The sequence below is a fragment of the Tyto alba genome, unplaced genomic scaffold, assembly GCF_018691265.1.
Source record: "Tyto alba isolate M040663 unplaced genomic scaffold, T.alba_DEE_v4.0 Super-Scaffold_41, whole genome shotgun sequence".
NCBI classification, from domain to species: Eukaryota; Metazoa; Chordata; class Aves; order Strigiformes; family Tytonidae; genus Tyto; species Tyto alba.
In genome coordinates this window covers 15,657,824-15,683,576 of record NW_024881317.1, presented here as the reverse complement: position 1 = coordinate 15,683,576, position 25,753 = coordinate 15,657,824, and the positions used below count along the sequence as shown (strand labels likewise).

The following is a 25,753-nucleotide window of genomic DNA, read 5'->3' as shown; positions in this document are numbered from 1 at the left end:
AGTTAAACTCAGAACTTCTGAATCCAATGCCAGTGCCTGAACCATACATTCATTTTCTTCTTTGTATTCCCTTACAGTCTTAGGCCATGTGGCCACTATTGGTGAAATGAAAAACAGGTGCAGATTCATGAACAGATGGGAGAGCAGCCCTGGCTGATCTCTGGAGGGTAATACAGGTTTGTTTTCTGGCAAAGAGGGTTCCAAAGGACCATGGAGGCAGCACCCCTGCGCTAAAACTGAAGCTGCTCTGCCTCACACTAAATGTTATCTCCACCAGCCCAGCAAGTGGGAGTTTTGAGGCATGGTCTGTTGTCTGTCAGCAAAAGACACTGCCTTACTGACCTCTCAGACTTGCAGTATTGACATCTCTGTTTTTCAGGCATGCTTGTAAAGATCGTAGAAGACTAATTGCAATTCCATTCTTTGCAGTAACTGCAGCCAATGTCTCTAAGTTGCTGAAACATGAAATTTCTTCCCTTGAGTAGACAATTATGGAATGTCTAGCCCTCAAAAAATGCCATTATTCATATGCAGAATCTTTCTCTGGGAAAATCACTAGTGTTATGGGACAAATCAGCCAGGTAAGATGAATAATACATTTGTTCTGGATCCATAAGGACAAATCTACTTTTGATTTCCAATTCATGGGGAGCTGATAGCTTACTCCGTAACACGTGGTTAAACAAAGAACTTGGACTGCTTTCTCAGTGGGAGAGTGATAGTAGATAACTAAGAGGGCAATTGCCTGGTCCTAAGCACAGGACAGAGTACTAGGATGCAAAATACTTCCCTGCCCTGTGTGACCCACGGTTGTAGTCCCTGCATGGTACAAGACACATTTTCCTTCCATGTGTCACCTGACACATCAGGCAGAAGTATTAAAGAAGTCATGGCAATCCTCAGTTTCCACAGATCCACAGAGCACATATCAAACCCAAGAGGAGCACATGCAAGAGGACTGGGCATGTTTAATAGAATCATAGTTTAGGTTGGAAAGGACCTTTAAGGGCCGTCTAGTCCAACCCCCCTGCAATGAGCAGCGACATCTTCAACTCGATCATGTTGCTCAGAGCTCTGTCCCACCTGACCTTGAATATTTTCAGGGATGGGGGATCTCCCACCGCGCTGGGCAACCTGTTGCAGTGTTTCACCACCCTCATTGTGAAAAATTTCTTCCTTATATCTAGTCTGAATCTACACTCTTTCAGTTTCAAATCATTACCCCTTGTCCTATCACAACAGGCCCTACTAACATTTCATCTCAGATACTACTGGTTCCAGCCTTCTCATAGGTTTCTTTTGCTTCTTGCAAAAATGCTCATTTAGTGCTGTGTCTGAGAAAGGTTAGTTGTCCTTGATAAAGCTGCTTCTACAGCAAAAATGCATGTCCACTTGTGGCAAGAAACTCAAATAAGACCTGACTGTTTCCTTAGACTCTATTTAAATTGGAGGCACAAAATGATTTGCAGCAGTAGGCCAAAACCATACTGCTAACATACATGTATTCTGCTCATGCTAAACTGTAAATCAGATTGGATGGGAAAATCTATCTTATCCCAGTTTTAGTCAGGTTTTGAAGGAAAACATTCTCCACAGATGACACTAACAGAGTTTAACAGCAAAGACCACCCAGGACACTGGGAATCTCAAAATGCTTGGCCTCAGTTTCTCTGATTTGTTCTTCTCAGCTTCATGTGTGCTCTTTGAGAGACAAAAAAAGAGCATTTCCTTCATTTTTAACTCAGATTTCTCTTCCAGCCAAACTTTCATGAAAGCAGCTGGTGCCAGAGGTGGAATGTTCAGAAACCCCATTTAGAGCCAAGTACATACGTTATGGAATCAGTCATGACACTACTTTATAGAGAACAGACAATGAGTTTTGGATCTCTTAAGTACCTTTCCTCCCTGCAAATAAGTTCCTTTCCCCCATTCTTTTGGAAACATCTCTGTCTGTATTGGAAACAGAGGATGTAATTTATTTTTATCGCCTTCCCTGTCAAACTGGCCAACTGCCACAGGGTTCTGCTTTCAGATGTAGCAAGAGGCAGAAGAATCACAATGAAGAGCCATTCATTTCAGTGGCTCCTCCTCCATTCCCTTATCTTATTTTGAGGCTACCTACTGTGCTATCTTATCGCTCTTTCTAATCCTGCAAAACTTCTCTGCAACTTGACCCCTCCACAGAAAGAGCTGACCTGCTTAGACCTCCCTGCTTCTCTACTCCTGTTCTCTTCCTCACAGAGCAAGTTGCTTCTTCCTTTGTTACTTTTGGTCTTCTTTTTCACTGCCTATCTTACCCCTCACTCCTCCTTTTCCTAGATCATTACATTGCATTACATTTCCTAGCTGAATGTACATACAGCTGTGTGGCCTCCTTGGGGTATGCTTAATTTCTCACTGTCCAGCCTGCCCTTTGATGTCTGCTGAAGAAGGATGCATTTTCTTTTCCATCTCTTCACATGTGCCTATTAATTACTCTCTTCAGAGAGACTGTTTACTGACTACCACTCTGTTTACAGTTGAATACAGCTAAACATTTGGTCTTCACAGTCCCCCCTCTACTACACCACCCACCCAGTTTCTTCCCAGTTGTTGCAAAATAGATGTCTCCAAATCACTTTATAAAGTCACAGATGCAACGTACTTACGTTCCCACACTCAGCCTCCTGCTCGCAAACACTGTTTTTGCTTCATTTACAGAGAAGGGAAGGAAGACTTTATATCAGTATTTTTGTCTCCAGTTCTCCAATAAAAAAGAAGCAGTGAGACTTAACAATTTGACCTTTCTGTTGTACATATTCCTACCTTGGGTACTGTAGAAAACCCAGAAAGATCTGTAAGGATAAGACTTCTGACATGTGAAGAAACAATACAAACAGTATGAAGCATAGAAGTATGTTCACTGAAATGAGAAGGGCTAGCCTATGCCTAAACTGTGCGTATGCCTTCATGGGATCAAGGGTCCTCCAGCAGAGGGAATTTTAGCAGGCTGGGGGGGGGGGGGGGGGGATAAAAATTACTCTAGCAAATGTGCAGAAGAGAAGAATGATATGGTTATAATGTAGCAATTCAGATCTCTGATAAAAATTCCTTCAGATGTCCTTCTCATTCCATATGGAGCTTAAAATATTACAAAATAATATGAAATAAATTTAAAACAAATGTGGGCTAAATTATGTTTTTTTCCAATGAACAGATTATTGTCAATCTTTTGCTTTAAAATGGTGTTTGGGAAAAGGAAGGAAGCAGATACCTCAAAGAGTTTAGGAACTGATTTATGACAAGGTATATGAAGCTCACGGAGTGTGAGCATGAGCAGGAAAGAGTGAGAGGAAGGCTGTCAGTAAAAGGGTCACGCACTCGCGCAGATCAACAGTGGAACAACCCAAATACCTCAAACCTTTTAATTTGTGTTCTGGCATGGCATCCTTGTCTGTACAATTAGAGATGTTACCATTTCCCGTGGGTAAGGTTGCCTGCTACTTTCCAATTTCAGCTCATATTTTTAGTGCCTATTACTTCACAGATTTTAACCATGGGACCAAGTTTTCAGTCTTGAGAATCTGGCTGAAATCTTTAAAGATTTTCAGCAAAAATAAAGCAGCCTTTCCAACAATTTTCCAACTGCCATTTTGTGCATATTCCTTTTTTGTTACCATTACTGGGGAATTTTACTTCCCATAAATTTACCACTCAGAAATCAAAATGATAACAGTCTGATATATTTCTATAGGTCCTTGTATCAGAAGTGTTCCTTTCCATTGAAAATGGCCTGAAAACGCTACTGGTTTAATAAGCATATGTTCAAGATAGGCTTATTAGATTTGGGTTGAATGAGACTTCCCATGTAATTATTCCTTCCAGCCCTCCAGGTGAGTGTAATGCTGCACATCAGAACTGGGAAGAAGGACTCGCTCTCTGTTCCCCTGTCTGTGCTGGTCTCTTCCATATGCTGAGGAGGAAGAGTCAGCTGCTGCTTTACCTAAATGAGGCAGCGCCGACACGGGGCCTGGAAGGAAGGGAAGCCAGCATGCATCTGGCCGGGAGGCGAGAGCGGGACCGGATGAGAGCTGCACGCCGGAAGGGACAAACCCTCAAGGATGGACAAGGGGCCAGGCAAGAAGTGGCATAGGTAAGCGAGGCAGAAATGTCTGACACTTACCTGTGGATGCTGGAAGGGACCCAGCATTGTTGAATCTCACTATTGCTCTTCATGCTGGAGCAGGAAACCTGCACCATGGTAATCATTCCATTAGTTAATTAGCAGAGGCGAGTACCTGGAAATTGTATGTTTTAAGCTTGCTTATAACCAAGACAATTTAGAGACCATATCTCATGTAAGAGAAACTGGGGGTGGGGTGGGCCAGGGGCATGGGAGGTAGGAAGTCTGGGAAGACCTGCGGAAGCAGGTACAGACAGCTCAGTTTATATAGTCTTCCAGCTGAAAAGTCAACAGTTGTAGAAACAGTAGAATTAACCAGTTGTTGTTATTTTTCATCAGATATCCTGGATATGCAAAATAGCCACACCAGAAGAATAGACAGCGAAGCTTAACAGACTCATGTCATTTTGGTTTCATTCACACTCTTTTTCCTGATACCCCTAACACTCGTGTAAATGCAGAATCTGTATTAATATCCAGAAAACTTTATAATGAGAGCTTTATTGACACATTTATTATACTTCTGTATAACAGGATAATGATGACCAGCTGGCTACAGATAATGACAGGCAGTAATTTATATTGGGTTACTACATTGTGTTCTGTAGGCTGTCACTTTTTTTGGTTTGTTTTTTTTTCTTTTTTTTTTGTCATTTTTAGCATTCTTGCCCTTTTGTACTTGCATTTTATGATGCTCACATTTACTATTCTTGCATGCAAGGAAAGGAATGAGCACTTAAAAATCCTTTTGTTTAATTACGCTTTCAGCTATTAATTAGTCTCATAAACAAATTAAATGGACATTTAATTAAATGTTACTCTTTTAAAAGGGTAAACTGGAAGCAAATCCCATTGATTTAAAACCGATACTGCATGCCTTTATCTTAGTCAGGTAGCGTTAGGGATTAATGTACTTTAGCTGTTACATTTATAATCAGATACGTTAGCATTTATGTTTTTGTAGCATACAGAAGATCAGTTAAGATGTGAGCTCTCTTCAGCTCAGTACTTTACAAACAGAACTTGAAGTTTATCTGCAAGATTTACCTCCTTTCTTTGTTACCTTGAAAATAAATTATTGTGATACCCTCTTCAGCTTTTGCAGGTGTGAACTGACCTTTCTGATTACAATTCAAAACATGAGCCAAAAATGTCCCCTACCTTATCAATTTATCCTTATATATAGGAATTTTTTTCCTACAGAGTGAGTTTTCAGTATTTTGAGATTGGTATTTTTCATTCTAGCACATCAAGGTTCTAGTCTGATACAATAAATACCGAGCCCACAAATGCCCCAAAGAACTCATCTGATTTTGAAAGGAGTTATTTCAGTGGTCAGAGAAAATAATTTAGGAGTAGTCTGGAGCACCTAATCCATTTGTGCAGCCAATAATTGGCAATTTACTGTCATTCCAACAAACACGCAAACTAGCGTTTGTGATTGATTCTGTGGTAAGCAAATGCTTCTGATACTGTTCATCTCTGCTCATTGGTGGGGGCTGGGGAGTAAAATGCGGAGTGATCCTCCTCGGACATCTCATTCTACAGATCACTTTATAACCTAATGTTTGGAGAACTTATTTTTATAACGATTGCTACAGACTCATTCACGTTCATGAATTTTTTTAAGTTGTATTTGAATATAGGAGACTAATCTTCTACAGTTCCATCACAAGTATTTCTTTTTCCTTTTTGCATCCTGGATTGAGAGGATGTGCATTTAACACAACATTGTGTGTCAAAACTTGCATGAAGGTATGGAACCACTTAATTTACTTGTATATAAATAAGTAATCTAGCAAACTAGTAAATCAGTCTGTTCTGGCATTTCCAAGAGTCTTTCTTAGCTGTTAAAATACAGTGAAGGGGGAGAGAAAAAGCCTCAGTGCAAAAATAAAGTAGGGCCAAAAATCCATGTTAGCAAGTTAGCAGGACAGTTGCGTTCATTTTGTATAGGAGTTGAATGTCATGCCCATTTACTTAGAATCATTTCCTCCTGGATTTTTTTTTGTTGTTGTTTAAAGAGCTAAATTGTTGAGTTTTCCAAAACAAATATAACTTAAAATGTTATTCAGAGCATTGATGGAAAGAGATAGCTCCAGCCACAGGTTCTGTGGAAGTTTCTCATGCTTTTCTGAAGGAGTAGCAGGGGTTGATGTCTAACATAGACTGAATTTTGAGTTACATAGTAAATTGTTTTCTCATCTGTTCATAGTTGGCAGCAGTTACTGTTCTGACTGATACAGTTTATATTTAATACCTTTTGTCTCTATACATTTAGGTGATACTGTTAAAAATACAGTGGATCTCTCCTGAAAATGAAACAGCCTTGGAATTCCCGTTTCTCTAGTCTACCTGAAATAATCAGAATTCTAAATATTTAGCTCAGCCACTGACTTTCTAACAGATCTGCCCTCCTGGATGAGCTATGATCAACATTTTGAGGTACAATTTTCTACAAGACTTTTCTTCGTCTAAAATCAGTTTTTATTTAACATATGTTTTTAATTGCACCAAAACATTTGAAAAGTCAGGATTAGGAGAGAATTTAAAGGGATTCTGTTTACAGCCCAGACGATTGGCAGTTTCAGAGCTGAAGGCCTGGTCTGTGCAGTTTATGACCAATACAAACAATCCCAGGTGACTGCAAACAGCTAAACTAGCTGAAGTCAGACTGAACATGTACATGGAGTTGCTTTGTGGTAGCAGTTCAACAGTGTATTTGTGTCAACCAGGAAATAAACTCACAGTATTTTGCAGGGGCATCCAGGTTGACAGTGGGATTAACTTCAGTAAAACAAATGATGGTTAAACAGTACAAAACACCCCCTGCAAGTGGCACCTGACTTACCTGCTCTTTGACAGCAAAGACCTGAAGGGAAGAGAAGAAAGGATTGTTGCAGTCTCCTACTAGCACCATTTTCCCACTTTCTGGGCAACTTTTCCCCCACTGCACTGGGCAGGTGAGCAGCAGGGAGGCAGGAGCCCGGGCTGTGTGCTCCCTCCCCCGAGGGACAAAGCCCTTGCCCTTCCCCTCCCTCCCTGCCTGCCTGCGCCTAGGGCAGCTGCACTGTGGCTCTCTGCTCTGCCACACCTTGCCTGCACGCAGGCAGGAAGGTACCAGCTTGCTTATTCATTCCTGTTGGGCCTTCCTTAACCCCACTCCTGAAACGCTGCCAGGTTTTAAAATTGGGACATATTGTTTCTTCCTTTCACAGGACATTTTAGTATCCACAGGTTAGGTGTATTGAGAAGCATAAGGTATTAGTGTTGCAAGCAAAAAGCAACATTTACCATCCAGTATCTAGGTTGTCTTTTACAGACTGTTGCCTTTTATTTGTGTTCTGCCATGACTTTCAGATGCTAATGGGGAAAATGCTAACATTGATTAATTCTCAGGGAAATGTTAACTCTTATATAAAGAATCCAGCATCTTATTTTTAACAGCATTTACTCAGTGCCAGAGGAAAAAAAGATGGAAGTCCATTTTAAGCCTTTCCCCAATGCTTTAGATTTACCAGAAAGCTTTCCTACAATATTCCAAATGCTTGTTCTAGAAGAACTGTATTTAACAAAGGTATCCCAGCATGCATGTCTTACCCACACCCACACAGAAAAGATCAAATGGAGAAAAAAGAAGGAAATTAAAAAAAAAAAAAAGTAGAACTTGCGATCAGGAAGTATATGCAAACAGGACAGCAGAAGTATGGTAAAGATCAAAAAGGGAAAAATGCCATTTTTACTCAGAAATAAGTGACAAACTTGTAGTAGGTCTCATTCAGAAAAGGGGAGAGGAGTGATGATGGACACTCGAGGGCTGGATTTAGAATTATTACTGGAATAAAAACATTAGAATTGAAAACACGTGCTCAGGAAGGCACCAGGGCACCTCTTCCACAGCTACTATTAAAGATGCACTAGAAGACATACTTACAACATTGCTGAGTCTCACCTCCCATATTTGGCCAGAGTGCTGGCCTGTTAGCAAAACTTGCCTGTATATACATTGTGCAAGACTCATCAGCATGCAAACTAGATCTCAACAGAATAATTAGATTTTCTAAGGTTACAAAGAACAGTATCAAGAGTTAGAAACTACGCAGTACACAGCAGCCATACACCACATTCAGTTAGCTATCATAACTTTATATATATAGTAAGTCTATTTGCATTTGTCTTTAATGTGCTTTTCCCAGGGATATTTATTTAGAGAAGAGTTGACGAAACTCAAGGTTCTACAAAGTCTGCTTGTTACGTGACGTTTTTGGCTTAAACAGTTGGGGACTAGGAATTGCACAAAGATTTCCCCACTGTCTGTATATCCCTTGGGCATTGTACACTTCCATTTTCTTCTCTTTGCACTTGCAGAAAAAAAAAAAATGTAGAAAATGCGAAAATTTTCATTTCAAGCTTAAACTACAGCCTTTTTCCTCAGAAAACCTATCTTAAGGACAGGCAAAGTAAGGGAACAGGATGTAGCAGGAGGCATACGCCTACGGGACCAGCTTCTGCTCCAGGTTTGCTGTTTGCCTGTGCAATCCCCTTCCTGCACAGCAGCAAACGCAGCGTCGGCACCTGCTCCCTGCTCCTCCTCAGCTCCCTGGGAATTTCTGTAGCAGCTTCACAGGAGTAGCAACAACACTTGTTGTGCCTGCAAGTTATGCTCTGTGCTTGGAGAGTGCGTGCTAGGTTTTACTCAGATAAAGGCAGAAGCTGGTATTGCTGGTGTTTTTCAAGCAACACATTACCTATGAGGAGAGAGAAATGTAAAAAACTCACTGATTTACCATGTTAAAAAAAGATGGCACATTTATTGCTACATAAATGTTATATACATAGTGTTTTCTGTTACATTGACAGAAATTTTTTTGAACTTCTTGCTGCTGGTTGGAAAGGTTTATCAGCAATACCTTGAAATTTGACACAGGGTACAAATCTGCAATAAACCAACAATGGAAACTGGAGAACAAGATGAGAAGCAATTCATCTCGGACAATTAGCTCTTACAATACTCCATAGGTACTACACGGTATGCTAGAACCCTACTATGGTCTTACAATGCTATTGTAAATTTCTGATATTAATGAACAGGTTATGGTAAATAACCCTACATTTTTACTACCTAATATAGTAAAATAAAGTAAGAAACTTTTTACTGAAAACTTTTTCGATTTCAAAAATCTAGAAAGAGTAATATTTAGAATTCAAGAAATTTTCTTACAAGATTATTGTATAAAAGACTAGCTACAGTGAAAAATAAGCCAAATGTTTTTTTCTTTCTATTTTATGAAGGAAAGCTTCTGGGCATACTGCAAAGTCTAATATAGCCAAAAAGACAACAAGCTTAGAAGGAAAAAGGCCAGGCAGTGGCACGTGATCACTTTCACACGTCATAAGCAACAAATTTGTTTAGCTGATAAACACTGAAATGAAGAACAAGGCCACAGATATAATCAGGTGTTATTTGATGATATATGCAAATTAAAGTAATAGAAATGAGCCCACTAATTCCACACTGTTTTGTTAGGAACCATCCAAAACATGAGCTTAAATTCATTAGTTTATTTTAATAATCCATCTTTTGTTCTTTCAATTTAAATGACTTCATAAAAATTATTTTGTTCCTGTTTTGTGTGTGAACCAATTGCCAGTGATGAAGGATGCACTATAGAAACAACAGCTCAGACAACCTTGGCTTAGGAAATTTCCTCCCATGGTCATTGCAGTGGAAGACAGTTTCCATGGAAGTGCAAAGGGATTTTAACCATTTCAACACACCTGTGACAAAGGAATACTTATGGACACTCTTCTGGTGGAGAAACGTTGCAAGGTTTAATGCTAATATGGCTTGGGAGGGGGTCATTTGTTTGCATTTGATTCACACTATTTTTTCTCCACTGACAAGCCATACAAAAATGACAAGATAATTGATGTGTACAGTAAGGAAAAACTGGTGACCATTGCTCTTATATTCCATAATGTAAGTAAGCCCACCTTGCTGGTGGTTTTATCATCACACTACCTGCCACGGTGAATTTAGGATTTTACTATTCACCAAAATTACAGCCTGAAAAAAATCTCCTTTGTATTTTAATGCATTTTGTGCTTACATACAGCTAACACTTTACATGTACTATATGTAGTACTTACTGCTCGGAAAACAAAGCAACTCTAACAAAGTAGATTCTCCCCACCCAATTTACACTTCACGTTACAAGCTTTACTATGAAGCCTAGAAGCCTAAAAAGGTTTTGTTTATAATTAGAAAAAAAATATGTTGGAGTAAAGTCTGAGGGAAAACAAAAATCACTTTTTAAATCCAAGAAATGTTATGGTCACAGTAGTGCTCCTGCCTGCAGCCTTCATGAGGCCTCTTACTGGCTCGAAGCACGGAGCTCACTATGGAAGGGTAACTGTGACCATAACTGTTCAGATTACCAGAGACCAAAAATAACATAAAAAAAAAAAGCTATACCAAGGAATAGTTTCCTATTGCGTGGAAAACACTAGTCATATGGCAAAAGGAGAGGAAAGGACAACAAAAGACTTTTCCCTTCCTTTTTTAAGACACTAATAGGTATGCTGGGAATGCTACGGGTCGACGGTTGTCACTGCTTTGTTCTCTGAATGTGAACAGCTTTAGCAAATGCTGGCATCCAGCTGAACTTCTATCAGCTTTTAACATGTTAACTTTTCCCTTTATATGTAGACCTTTACAGTTCCATAACAATAAATAAAATTTGTAGTTACAATGCATTTGTCAATTCAGTTTAGGCACAAGGCAACTTCCACAATGAGTGGAGAGATCACAACAGTCTCTGATTGTGCAGAAGCGACACACTGCTTGCAACAGAATGATATGTTCAGAGTATTTCATGGGCTGAAATTCTATCTGAAGATCGTGTATCTTCAATCCTGATGCAGGTGTTGACCAGTAGCTTTGATCATAAGATTGCATTTGGGTTTCTTGCTTCAAGTGTTTTCTCCTGTCAGGTTTGTGTCTTCATATAATGTTAGTTGTCTGTGTCCTTGTGAAGAAAGGTCACCTTCTGTGTATCCTACCAATAATTCTGGAATTCTAGAAAGAAATTTGGGAGAAGAAAGGAGCATTAGGAAAAGAACTGACAAGAAGCATCATATCAAAGCTAGAGAACTAATTCATGCTGCGTCTTATGGCATTATCAGTCAGTTAAGTGCGAAAGAAAATCAGATCGAGAGGCCTTGAAATCCTTCTTCCCAGGGATATCCATAGTGAAGATGATATCTTGAGCAGTTTACCCTCAGGAACATTCTATTTGGAGTCTCTGGATATGGGAGAAAGAATCATCAGCACATCTCAGACCTCTGGTTTGTGTTTGACTTTGTTCTCCAAAATAAGTGGGAGATGGTACCTAATGTAACCCTACTGTCGAAGGTACGTGTTGCCGTACGCCTAATGAGCCTGTGCAGCCTTTTCATGCCAACATCACGCTTCAGTCATCCTACAAAGTTATTGCTATTAAAAAAGCAAAGATATAATACTTTTGAAAGTGGTTCATTGCATTAGTACGGCAAGAACAGACTATAAAGTCTGCTGGAAATCAAGAATTATCTCACAATTTAGAAGTAGCCTATTGCTCCGGTATGAAATGAAACAAATTAAAGAAATTCAAAGCACCTCGTTTTCCCCCCAAAACCCCCATTTAATTTCTGAAGAAAGCAGCTGCCTATAGGGGATGGGGAAAAAGTACTGACTCAAATGAGGCTTGGTTTAAATGCCACTTTGCTGCTTTCTAAGGAACAGCAGGGAATAATAAACTACCATGGGATACATCCTGGCAAGATGCATGGCTTGCAAAACAGTCTATATACACAACAACAAAAAACCTCCCAAACCACAAAATTTAGTGAAGTTGAAGATTAGAATAAGGGCATCAAACCCAACCCCTTACTCTTTTTGAAAGTGGCAACAGCTCTACTCTTTTAAAAGACATGGAATACTCAGAATTTTTGCTTCTCAAAATCAAGTTTTTCCCAATTACTGAAAAAAAAAAACAAAAACAACCAAGCAACAACACGTAATAAAACCAGAAGACTAATATTCCCGTCAGGCCTCCCCATCAGCACGTTTTAAATGAACTACTGTGTATTGTACTACACGGAGCTTTTAGAAGCACTGATTTATTTTGCAAAGCTGAAAACATTACTTCTTAAATCTTAACTGTCTTCACTAATACAGGTTGTGACTTAAGATTAGTTAGCAACCTCTGCTGGGGAAATGACATGAGTTAGAATGCCTGGCCTTAAGCCAGACAGCAAAGCTCTCTGAGCTGAGAAGTCTCTCCAAGTGTTTGTATCGGCAGTGTCCCACAATACATGGATTTTGAAATGAACTAATGTGATATTTAGACCATTTAAAGATGTATAATTCATCTCTATTAAGCTTGGCTTATCTAGCAAGCTGTTAGCTATTCCTCTGATGTCATGCCAAGGCCACCTGAGCCACAAGAGCTGGAGCCACTGGCAACAACACGTGGAAATGAAGAGACTTCAGCGACAATTTCTTGGGGCTTTGTTTGATTATAAAACTGAACAAATCTCCATGCTTTTGCTTACGCTCAGAGATACGGAAGTACTTAGCAGCAGAAAGAAGTCTGGTGCTAGTGGCAGCTCAGAAACTACGAATAAGCACATCGAGATCTCCCAAATTTTAGCCAATACAAAGCAACAAGAGCCCTTCCCCTCTAGGCAAGAGACGTACCTGGCTGGTGTTCACATATGACCCATAGGGTTGGTAGTTTCACTCAGGCCAGGGTGGCTTCCTGGGTGTGGTGTTGGCGGCTCTGCCGATACGGCAGAAACTTTTTCTTCTTCCCTTCTCTTAAGGCAGGCTGCTTTAGGGTTTAGGTTTCGTTCTGTAACAGAAAAATGATCCTTAACATCCCATATGCTGATACCATCGGGAATATCGACGCATTAACCACTGCAGTAAAAATAGTTCTACAGCTTCCCTCTTCTCACTACTTACATCCCTGTGTTAAAAATGTTGGTGTTTAAAGCTGCAGACAAGAACCACTGAAAATCCTACCAGGCATCTCCTAAGCTGGTATTTAAAAAACCCAAACCACAAACTTTACTAGCTGCCTACATACACCTTCAAAAAATCTTTTAAAAATTGCCTCCCTTGTCACCAGAAATTGCTAAGTGCAAAATGAGAACTGTCTGCAATTTACACTGCAATAAGCCAGATTTGCATGTTGTGTTGGTTTGCTGCAGTCGTACCAACCTTATCAACAGCGTACTAGTTGTAGTAGTGTTACTGCTCCTTTCTTCACCTTAACTATTAGCCTGCTGTTAGAACAGGGGAGGTGGAATGTCCTAAGTCAATAGTTCTCTTTGCACCCTCAAGTCTGGGAAATCATCTTGTGCCCATCTCACATCGAAAGAATATGACAGTCACACAGAGCAGACGGATTATTTTTTTCCAAACCAAATTTCCTCTCACATTGAAGTCAGTACTTTATACTAGCCAGTGGTGGACCAGCTATCAAGATACTTCCACCAGTATGTTCCCACTTCCCCAATTAGCTTTAGTAACTGTAGTTTTGGATCTAGTTTTCAAACAATGCCAGTTTCTAAAAGTCAGCTGTTCCTGTTCTTCAAAATGGCTTTCCATGAATCAAAAGAGAAAAGATGTAAATCCCAATGGCCAAACAGACACACAAAAAGTGTGTAATATATTCTACCAGCACATGTTGAATTTAATCAACATTTTGAGGTATTTTTCCGGCTATCAGTGTTTTGCAGTTTAAGATTACGGACACCGTTTTAACCGTGAGGAAACTGCCAAAAGTGAATAGACAGCACAAGCCCTTCTCTGGCAGCACACAGGCAGCCCTCTAGTAATTGCAGTTTGCTGACCCCTGTGCATTTTACAAGGGGTAGAATCTAGCTAATCTGATAGAGGCAATTTTGGACAGACTTGCTAATTCTGCTTTCTCTCAAGTCATTATCAACAGCCTCCTACAGCATCTCCTAAAGATGAGCACTCCCAAAGAGTCTACTGGAAAAAAAACCTGCTAACTTTCCTTAATCGCAGTTTTCTTTGTTTAAGTGTGGCTTGCCTTGAAGTTTTAAAGAAGATTTAATTATGTGGAAACTTTGAAAGGAAGTTAATTTACAGTGATTTAGGAAACCGAGATAAAAATGTTAGCTTATAGTTACAGCTTAAAATCTGAAATCTTTCATTTTGAATAGCACCAATCACAAAATGAGACGCTTCATTACCAGCAGAGAGAGGAAATTGTTTATGCAATTATATAAAGCACTGGTGAGAGCTCCTCTGGGTGCCCCCCAAAGCTCCGGCCACCCGCTCTCAGAACGGGTGCAAAGACAGATGGACGAGATAAAACGGGGGCCGCAGCCTCTCTCAAGAGGCACGGTGTGCTTGTGATCGGCTTCCCCAAACGCAGAGTCGAAGGCGAGATGTAAACGTGAGGAAGGAAGAGCTCTCACTTTACACTGCCTGTAGAATTGATCAAATTTAACTGTAAGCACATTTAGAAGTTTTCCACGAGAGACATAAGGTTTGGAAGCAACCTCTGACCAAGGCAAAAGTGTTTTTATTGATTTTTCACACAGAGCTTTCCACGGATTACAGAAATGGTGAGGGCAGGGAGATGGACTGATTGGGTTTTCAGATTAAAAATCATCCTTGATTAATGTTATTCCCACTTCTTCATAATATTCAACCTTATCTTCCAGACTATGGCAAGCATTTTCAGACCAAAACAATTCCCAAGATCAAAGTCTTAGAGATGCTAAAACAGGAATGGCACTACTTGGTGTCTCATCTGCAGTTCCTAGTTGCTCTATGTGCCTTGGAAGAACTCTGACTGGAAACAGTGAGTTTCTTTATTATAAACTGGGTCAGTAAAACGCTGCCTGAAAACAGCACCTCATCCTTACTACAAAGTACACAAGCTTGTGCTAAGTTATTCACTTTGTCACTTTCAATAAACTTCTAACAATTGCTTTGATCTCCTGTGCAAAGAGTGAGCAATAGATTAGGAAATGGAAGTAAAAACAAGGTACGCAAAAATAAAACATTGACATAATCTGGTGGCATCAGTGATTCCAAGATGTAGCACATTAAGCGGATCTGACCACTGACATCATCTGCATCTGAAAGACTTTTCCAGTCACTCAATGCACTTCCACCAGTGAGGAAGGCTAATCACTGGTCCAAATCAGCAAAACATGAGGACGCGCACCCGCTTAACTGCTAGCTACCTCGCCTAGACAGTTTCAGTTGGAAGGGACCTGCAACGATCATCTAGTCTAAGCACCCGACCAAGTCAGGGCTGCCCAGAAGTAAAGCAAGGTGCCTCAGAACGTGACCATGTCTTTGACACAAGTTTAAAGGGAGATTAAAAGTCAGCTGTAGCTTCACCAACACCCGAGAACAGAACTACTGAAGAACCGAACATGATTCCAAGAACTATCTTTCCTTAAAAGAGTGAACTGCACAAAGAACTCTTCCTTCCGCACCTACCAACAGGCCTATTACTTCTTTCCTGGAAAAATTTAAAGGTATCAGGAAAGAAAACACGTGCAAATGCTGTCCTGATTCAATTAAAGTAGGCTTCCTCCCTCCTCCCCAGTATACGTTTACTGCAAGGACCTAAGTAAACTCAGCTAAATTCACTGCATTTTAGTATTCCAATTATGTGGGGTCCATCTCAAAACAGATCTATTCTTTTTGCTAAAGCTTTTGTACTACTAAATAAGGGCTTGTTACAATTTAAAGCAAGCTGTTTCGATATTTTAATTTATCCATTTACCTTGCAAAGTGAAGAGATGGCTAGTTGCACAGAACGAAAAAAAAGGGAAAGATCAAAGTATAAACGTGATACCCACCTTCTGCCCCCCTCCCCCCCCCCTTTTTTTTTAATGTAATTCTTTGCTTTTCCTGCAGAACTTCAACATCATTACAGAACAGCAAACGTACTTTTAGTAACTTGTGCAGATTTCAAGAGCCCGACACTGTTCAATGAGCAAAGCTACCAAGGCAAACTGTCACAGCACGATGACGGGCTACTCACCTCTCACTTGCTGCTCTAGACTGAGTATGACTGCCACAGCCTGGTGAAGAATAAGCAGTTTTGTCTGTGGTTTTTCACTCTTCAAATGAAGCTGACACATACGGCCAAGTTCTTTAAATGCCTCATTAATATCTCGTACACGCAAACGTTCTCTAGCATTATTTGCCATTCTCCTCTCCTTTTCTCTTTCTATTTTCTGCTCTGGGTTTAAATCCTCATCTTCATTAGTACTACTGCAAGAAAGTGTAAATAAAAGTCTATTGAAATATCACTGGTATTCAAACAAGTGATCCTGCTGCTGGTTCCAAAGTTCCAGTTGATGAAATTAAACTTCTTCCCACTTAATCTATTTCATACTGAAGTACATTTAGATAACTAAGGAAGTGTTAGATATCAATTCTTAAGTATTCACAGTAATCCTTGCTGTTCCTGCCTCTTCGGGAAAGTAAATGTTAAACGGTTTCTGCCTGAAGAACATCCACAGAATATTGTCCACGGATGGTAAACTTCTCTAGCAAAAGTAGAGGCAACGTGCTGCCCGTTGAAGCAAAAGGTGTACCCAAACTAGCACTTCACTCAATTACTGATGGATGTTCAAACAGTTAAAAGATAATTCAGCCATCTTGTCAGGTGAAGAATAAATAATTTTCAACAAATAGCTTTTGCTAGTTTCCAACTGATCCGCTGACATAAAAAGACATTCAAGTAACTTTCAATTTAATGCGCTTATTAAAAAAATATTTGTTTAGTCAAAGACCTTACTGACCTATTTTAGAACTATTTTTTTCTCCTAATACCCAGGGCAGAGCTAAACATTTACATTTAGAATTCTTGTATCACTTCAAATGATTATATTAAGTTGCATAGCCTTTTTTTAAACATAAGACTGTCCAATTCAGTCTAAAACTGTGCAAACCCTCTGCTCTGCTCTAATTAATACACTAAAATGCCATTAGACACATGTGATGGTACAGACTCTGCTGCCTGTGGTTGCACAATTCTGATTGTTTACTGTTATCTCAAATTCCAACGCTTGCATCAGGCCCGTCAGGCAGATCCAAAAACATTTTACCTGGTGTCAGCCCCAGGTTTTTTGTCTGTGGCTTGGGAGGGGGCAAAGTGTTTAAAAAGGCCGCTTCCCTATCGCATTCACCCCAGCCTCCGGGTTAGCAGGCTGCCGCCCCCCATCACTGCTGGCTCACATTCAGAACTGCAGCCTTGGCCCAGGTACAAAGTAGCACAATTTTTTAACAGTCCCCCATCCTGTATGCTGGGCAGGGCCCTCTGAATCTTTTACTGCTTATATGTAGGGGCATGTAAGGTATCAGGCAAGGCACTAACATAAGCCAACACACACTTTTCAGGTAATTTTCCCAGAAAATGCCCTATCTCGTATTTAAATAAATACAAATATTGTAAACTATTTATCTATTTCAGCTGCCTATTAATATATGCACTGAGGTAACACAAAAGCCTTGAAATAAACTTATCAAACTGAAGGACAACATGCTACAGAGCACAAATTCTCCAGCTCAGGTCAGCAACCCACCTTGTTCTGCCTCTAGATGAGACCTTGATATCCTTCTGGGAGGACTCATCATCTGATTTCATGTCATCCGATGAGGGGGGTTCATGTATATTTTCATCCTTCTCCTTATGTTCAGACTTGATTTCTGTTGGACCTATAGCCACAGACTGGCTCTGTAAGCCACCTGACAATGCTGCAAGCAACCAGAGATCAGTTTGAGTATCACAGGAGTGAAACACTTCAGAGAATCTCAAGCAGATACTGTCAATGAGAGGCCAGAGCCATGCAGGCATCTGGGAAGACAACAGGAGGAACTACACTCTGGCAACAGAAGCAAAAGAAATCCCGGTAACACTGCTGTACTTGGGACATGTGTCGTGGGCTGTAAAGGGATCAAAATTCATAGATCGGCTTGATCAGTAACCACTTAATCTAAGAAAAACACAGTTAAGGACAAAAGGACATTTAGCAACGTAAGGAAATACACACCTCATGTCTGGGCTGCAAATTTAAGGGCAGAGCTGCACTGACATCGAGGCTCGGGCTTAGTCCAGATGTGCAACACACCGTCCTAAATGATGCAAGGATGCTAACGAAGAAGTGGACTTCTGTTTGCTATAGCTTACTTTAAGCTAAAAACTGAGAGAACTGTAAACCCCTGTGTGGAACAACCTCCTTCTATTGGCTAGACTGAAATCTGGCCTCAGCTCGCTGCAACCCTCCTGGCCGATTCGGAGATGGCTGCAGTACTACAAATGGCATTATGGCTCCTTAAGCAGGAAGAATGGGGCTGTAACACAGAGCCTTCTGCTGAAACTACACTGGGGCATGTCAGACATAGGGGTGCTCTCAAAATTGTCACATGTATCCCTACCAGTGGTGGTTTATAGGATTTATAATTAATTTTATTTCTCAGCATTATTTATGTCCCTATGCCCCGCGTTGATGCAAGTTCACCAAAATATACAGCCTCACTGGCTCTGGATTATTGCAGACCCTGTTCAGCATTTAATATTGCTGGAAAGTTACCTCTGTAGCCTTCTTGTGTTTTATGATTTAGTTCTGTGCTCTGAGCAGAAACTGTGCTGGGAAGAACTGAATGGTTGCTGTTGAGGCTGACACTTTCTTCCCGATGAGTCCCAACCTAAAGCAAAGCAAAGCAAAGCAAACATTTTTATTACAGATGTGATTCAAACAAATAGTCCAAAAATAAAAATCTACAAGACAAAGTATTTGCTAGATTAGAGACCCAAGTTAAAGGTCTATCTCAGGAAAGGAAAGATTTAGTTGAAAAATGCTGTTACACTCAACCACCTGATTACACCATACTGGATTAAGATGTGTTTCAAGCAAGGGCCAACACCTGTTTGGAATAACATAGCAACCTAGAAGAAGTTTTTTTTCCAATATTTTCCCACAGAACACTACAGAATTTTATCCTTGCTTTATACCTGAGGGGTATAAGATTTGATTAACCTTTGTCTGCTTTAAACTAATACAACTAACAACTCTAGTACTTATAACATTGTGATCCTTAAAAGAAAACCACAGGGAATAACCTTCTTCACCACCTGTAAGAAGTGTGTATACTGCCCTACATTCATGCATAGATACATACAGGCATATATTTATAAAACATATAACTATCATCTCCTCACTTCTTGTTTGCTGAAACAGGATTAAGAAAGAACTAGATCCAATATCAAAGTATTATTTTATTCACTTTAATAATTCTCCTTCATTGTCTTCTTTTCTCAGCTAAATACATTTAGTTTAGTCCCATTACAGAATCTTATCATACAAAAACAATCCAGGCATCTAACTATTCTTACCACCTCTTGGTATTTTCTAATCTGATCCTTTATAAAACATCACAATTAAATTTCTAAGCAGCAAGCATTGAGATGAAGAGTCTTAAAAAAATAATCTAATTTTGCATAAACTTGTATTAATGATACTTATGTAAGATAGCTGTGAGTGCGCATACCAAGCTTGAAGAGGCGAATTTGTTAAAAGACTGCTGCTCAATACAGAACACTGTTATCAGTGCAAACCTCTATAAAAAAAGAATATTCTTTTGTTTGAAGAAGGAAGAGGTAAAGATACACTGCCTGTATTTAAATAATTTGGAATGCACACCATTTAAAGCTTTTGATTCCTAAAACCACAAAAATCCTTAAATATTTATAATACAACCAACATCATACAATTAAACAGTTAAAAAACTGAACAAAGATGAGGGATTCTACTATTATTTGTATAGTTACAAAAATTGGCTACAGATGAAGCTTTTTATTGGAACAGTAGCAAACATGTCAACTAGAAGATTAAGCCTTTAATTAAATAGGTTTATTGCCTGGAGTTACACATGAGAACCACTGTTTTTCAATAAATCCTTCAATCCTAGTAAACTGCTGAGCTTTGAATCCCTCTTGAGTAATTAATGCAGCTTTTACCTTTCATGTCTTAGTATGGGTTGTACCCAGAGAGAGATAAATACCCATATGCAAGTTTATCCTTTGTTTAATATACACTCCTTCCTGTAAGCTAACACACGGGAACAAGCAAGCAGAGGGGGGGAACCCCCCCGACAACCTGCAACTAGGATCAGGTCATTCCGGGCTGCTATTTGTATCTATTGTTCTGCAGAAAATCTCCTCTTGTACTCTGCGGAATATCTGTTGCTATTTAAAGTATATTTTATCTTCCTTTGCGTGTAATAGGCTTGCTTTGTGAGAAGTTCTACTGTGGATACAGTGAGCTCAGCTCTTGCGAGTGTGGTGAATTCTCTGGGAGTGAGGCGGGGAGCCCGGGACTTGCAGCCTGCAAGACAGAACTCTTTACAACAGGAACGTGAAACTCGTTCTCCATGCTAAACTTCCAAAACCGAGTCTTTCCCTAATTCTGTCCCACAGGTTGTGTGTTTTATTCTTCTGGTCATGCTTAGTCCTAAGAGGTGAGAGTGCTTTTATTCAAGCTACAGACTATTAATCACTTCAGGGCCAGGTTTGTTCCAAAATCTTCTTAAAAAAGACAAAAATTTCTTAAAACTGCGTACATGAAAGTAGCAGCTGCCAGAACTGTGGCAACTTTCAAACCTAGAGCTAATCGAAAATTGACAGCTTAGCAAATCAGTTCTGATAAACACCGAAAACAGATTAGAAATAAAAACTGAATTCAAATCCATGTTCCTGTCTTTTGAAACAGGCTTACAAATTCAAAGTATACAGATTTATACAGAAATCTTAAGAGCTGGGGTGTTACATAACTGACCACAACATCAATTTTTATCTATAATGCACTAGAAAATCCAAGTGGGTAAACAAAAAAACCCACACCCCAAAGCAGAAGACTTGCTGGAGGTCACTGCATGCCATAGGAAGGCCAAGAGCTCTGCTTCCCACAAGCACGATTAATCAGAGCGACCGCTCCAAGGTACCAAATTGGATCTTTACTACCTCAAACACCGAGTTCAGACGATTTAGTTTGCTTTTCTTTCCCTCAACTGTCCCTGACAGTCGAAGAGGCTCTCCCCATCTGCACCTCAACGGGGCGCAACCTCGGGGTTCCTTTAAGCCCCCCGAAAGGCGCTTTACCCCGTCGGCCGCGCCGCCTCCAGAGCGCGCGCGCTGGCGTTCCCCCGCCCCTCCACAAGGGATTCTCGGGCAGACGACCCGCTGGCCCCGAGGGGGCTCCCGGTGCTCCGGGCCCCCCCGGCCCCTGCGGGGGCGACCGCGCGCGGGCAGCCCGCTGACGTCCGCGGCGCTGCCTTGGCAACCCGGCCCCGCCCACGGCCGGTGCTCGCGCGCTCCACCGCCCCGGGGCGGGGCGGGGCCTGCATTAGCATACAGCTGCGCGCCCGGCCGGCGGCCCCGCCCCCCCGCCCCCCCCCGCCGGGCGGCCTGAGGCGGTTCTTTTAAGGTGTTTTATTAAAAACCGGGTCCGTTAGAATTCTAGTATTCAGCCAATAATGGCTTGAAGGATTTAATTTTATAAGCGAGCGAACTTGGAGTTAATTCATTCTTTCATGAGCTAATTTAGCCTTATTTTCATGATCCCTCTAAGTAAACCCTGAACACTCCTCAGGCACACAAAATGGAAGACAAATGGAAAGCCTGAATTCCCATCACACACAGCATGAAACTAACCTTTTCAGTTGCACGGGCAAAATATTTTAGAAAAATCTGGGAAGCAATCAGCACAGATACCACATTTGTTAAAAACATTTAAATCACTCACCTTTGTCACTGTATACAGAAAATACACAATCTAATGCATATTTAGGATTCTCAGCAAATCAAACAAATTATAGCTCTGTAAAATCACAGTCTGAGAAAACAAGTAGCCCTGTATGTAAGACTAATTTACCAGGTGAACTGTATTTATTTTTATGCATTTCAAGAAAGACTTGCACATAGGACAATCTGCAGCCACACTCAGACTTTTAGTTTATAAAGCAAAGCACAGAACGTATTTCAGTGGATTTAAGTGATAACATTTGGGATCTGAAACCAGAAAACCAGTTAAGTAGTTTTGGCAGCTAAATAAAGACTAGACAAATCATGGCAACTGATGACCCAGTACTGCATGCAGGAGAACTGAGCGTGACACGTGGGGAAAGGACAACCTCTTAATAATGGTTCTGCATCTCCCACTTCAGTTTGAATTAGTAATTTTGAACTCTTAGCAATAAAAGCTTTTGAGAACTTGAAAAAAAAAAAAAAAATCAGTCTTTGATCACATTTGCTATAGGACTTAACAAAGCATATTTAAAAATACATACACTTTTCAAGACAACCTAGCTGGTCAATTTGACCATGGTCATTAGCATCATTTTAACTAAGGTAAGCATAATTAAGACAATGGAACGGGCTTTGGAATCAAGATTTTAACGTTTCAGGCAGCTCAAAGTTGCCCAGTGGGAGCATAATCTCTGCGGGGAAATACTGACAGCGGAAGGGCTTTGAGCAGAGGTTGGTGTTGGCAAAGCAGTGCCAGCTGCCCTTCTGTGCTTTTATAGCACAGCAGACACAAGGGTAGAAAGAGGGAGACCACCAGTTTTCTTAGATTCCTGTTGTACCTGGAAAAAACCCTGTGACTTGAGGATTCAGTTTCATCCCTGAGTTTCCAGGCCTTTCATTTATTTATTTATTTTTAATCAATTCAGCCTGTTCTTTTTCCATTGTATTACAATGACAAATAAAAAGCAGCTTGAATAAGAACAAAAGGAGTATTGCTACTTAACTTTTCAATAATACATGAAATAAAATACAAATCAACTTCAAAGGCCACTTAGCAAATATTTGATGAGTTTGATATATTAAAAATCTATTTGAATAACTCTAATGGCCAGCCCAGCTAAAAAGAAAACAAGACCATTCAGAGCGAGCAGGAAATGAAGTCAACTAGAGTTTTAAAATAAATCTGGCTCAAAAATTAAGCAAATGTTAAAATAAAACCATGTCTGGTTACACTAATTACATAAAAAGGAGTTAAATTACTCATTTCCTAGCTCCTTCTGCCAAGATCATCTTCTTCAAGGGAAATTAAATTTATTTTTTTTTCTATTTTTTTCCTAAAGAACAAAAATGTTTTGTATAAAGATTTCCCCTCCCCCCATCCCCACCAAGGAAGTTTCATTTAGTGTTGAATCCCAGTGAGTATTTCTTAACCAAAAAACCCTACGAGCATGTCAAACAAAAATAGGTAAACACCCTTATCAGTGTTGAGATTTCTCACTGTGTTAGCCAATGCTCATTATTTTCTTAAAGTTTATTTGAGGTCCTCTGAAGTAAAGTAGTATTTAATACCTGAACAAAGTCAAGGTCTTTAGTTCAGGCTGTGAGTCAAATTCTCTGCTCTCCTACATTTACTATTTCAAGGAAAACAAACAGTAAGTATAGTTTGAAATTAACTGATTACTAAATACTGTAAGGATCACACCTCATACTTGGGGGGCATTACTGAAATGCAGTCATCACTAATAAACCACTCAGTTTCCACTACAGCCAGATGTGCCAACCTCTGTTCTGTACATATTTCAGGACTCCATCCTAAGTCATGCTGAGTTCCTGCAATTGCAAGCGATGTCAAAGGGCACTCTTTGGGGACTGGGCAAGACCACAACAGGATGCCTTCTGTTAGAGCCAATTATTCTGATGTAACAAAATTAAGGTTAATCCAAGAAATTCTTTAGCCGATTCACTTTTCAAGCCAAAACTGAGCGGCATAGTTTTCTCACACAGTGAGGATGAAATATAAAAGCAAGTATTTTCTTCACTTTCTTAATCTAAGTGTCTTTCTAACAGACAGCAAGCATCCTTCAATCAAAACTGCAGATCAATCATTACATGATAAATCAAGTTTATATTACATTTACGTTACACAACTACATTAAACTACAGCAGACCAAGGAACTTTTATTAATTTTGGAGAGTCATTTTCCACTGTCACCTATTTTAATCAAAACTGAGTTGATAAAATATTTATCGCCACTTAGTTTAAAAGAGGAACAGAGATCTTTATGGACATTTTGGCACTATCTGCATTTGGCTGTATCTGGCCTAGCAGTATCGGAAGGTTCCACAAGTCAGAGAGAGAACAATTTCGTCACTGCAATTTCAGTCACCGACTTTACCCTACATCATTAAGTCCTAGGGAAAAAAAAAGTTTTCTTTCGTATGACTAAATTTCAGTCTACCCCAGAACACTGTAGAACTTTAACAATATTCTTTAAATATTAAATATGAGGGAGTATTAAGAAAAAATTCTGAAGTATTTATGCATCACTTAATTACTAAAAGTAACTGTGAACTTGTACAGAAACCTGAAGTTGGAAATGCATTTGGAAAGTGCCCCCCTCCCTAGAAGGCTCCAAACACACGCAGCTTACAGAAAGTAACCAGTTCTTTTTGATGTTTACTGCAGTGGTTCTGAAATTAATATAAATGGTTGTGTGACGTGCGAATGGGAGAGCCTGGAACTAATTCTGTTTTATAGAATACAAACCCCTCAGCAATTGGGGTACCTAATTATTTTGATGATAGGTGAAATTTTGCCTTGATCACACAGTACCCAGCTGTGAATCTGTTTTATAACAGAAAATTTCACAGCATGTAACTGGTCTTTAAAATTACGCTGTAAACATGCAAACACATGGCACCACTAAAATAAGCATGTTTGAGAAAGCTCTTTTTCCTTTAAGCATTTTTGAGAAGAGAGGAATGAAAAGGAAGAAAAAGGGAAGTGAGCAATGCTACAAATAGATTTCGTTTAGTGTATAATGCTTTTAACATATTTCTGATCTATGAAAAGCTCAACTACATTTTTTTCAGAACAGTTCGCATTTTAAAGAAACTGAAAGAGATGGATTGAATTTATTTCACTCTTCTTGGGGATTAATCTAAAAGTTGTTTCCTCTTCATTGTTACTCACACTACAGCTGTGCTCAAACTCCTTTTCATTTAGAAAAAAGTTTAAATTTTGAGCTTGCGCACACTATGGTTCCACATTCCAACAGCTTCCTCCCAGTCCTCTGCCAGCATCTGCTATTGAAGACTAGTTCCAATTTACAATAAACAGCTTTTCCAGACCAGAACACTTGAAATTCAGTCCTTCTTGACTGCTTTTCCCATTCAATCTCCCTATTCACCATTTCAAGGAGAAAACTGTTCTGCCAATTATTACACATCTGGAAAAAATGCATGTATAAGCTGAAATGCTCTCAGCAGAAAGTTTCAGCTTTCTGCATATGGTCACAGCAGGATTTTATGGCCACTGACCAGGCCAAAGTCTAAGTTTTCCCATCTTTCTCCTCCCCCCCACTTTTGCCCACCCCAACCCTCTAATTGGAAAGCCATAGCAGGTGCAAGTTGTCTGCCATCTTTTCCTCCACAAGAATCCTAAGTGGTTTCTTCCTGATAAATATTAGTCTTACAGTCTGGTTTTAACTCACTAGGCTCTGTGATAATTTAAACGTAT

General features: G+C 39.9%; 1 protein-coding gene and 1 long non-coding RNA gene across 10 annotated transcripts in view; one reads left to right on the top strand and one right to left on the bottom strand.

The window, feature by feature from the left end:
• The first annotated feature begins 3,173 nt into the window (after positions 1 to 3,173).
• Positions 3,174 to 5,253, top strand: LOC116961005. The gene is made up of 2 exons (XR_004406716.2): positions 3,174 to 4,132; positions 4,502 to 5,253. It is a non-coding gene; the product is annotated as an uncharacterized LOC116961005 (long non-coding RNA).
• Positions 5,254 to 8,953: 3,700 nt separating this feature from the next.
• Positions 8,954 to 25,753, bottom strand: part of TCF12 (transcription factor 12) — a 174,612-nt gene continuing 157,812 nt past the window's right edge. For all 9 annotated transcript variants that reach the window (XM_042803706.1, XM_042803704.1, XM_032990141.2 and 6 more), the window contains 5 exons: positions 18,803 to 18,917; positions 17,795 to 17,966; positions 16,246 to 16,478; positions 12,903 to 13,056; positions 8,954 to 11,240 (listed from right to left, as the gene is read on the bottom strand). In XM_042803706.1, the coding sequence (XP_042659640.1) occupies positions 12,914 to 13,056; positions 16,246 to 16,478; positions 17,795 to 17,966; positions 18,803 to 18,917 (663 nt within the window). In that variant the 3' untranslated portion in view covers positions 8,954 to 11,240; positions 12,903 to 12,913. The remainder of the gene's footprint in view (positions 11,241 to 12,902; positions 13,057 to 16,245; positions 16,479 to 17,794; positions 17,967 to 18,802; positions 18,918 to 25,753) is intronic.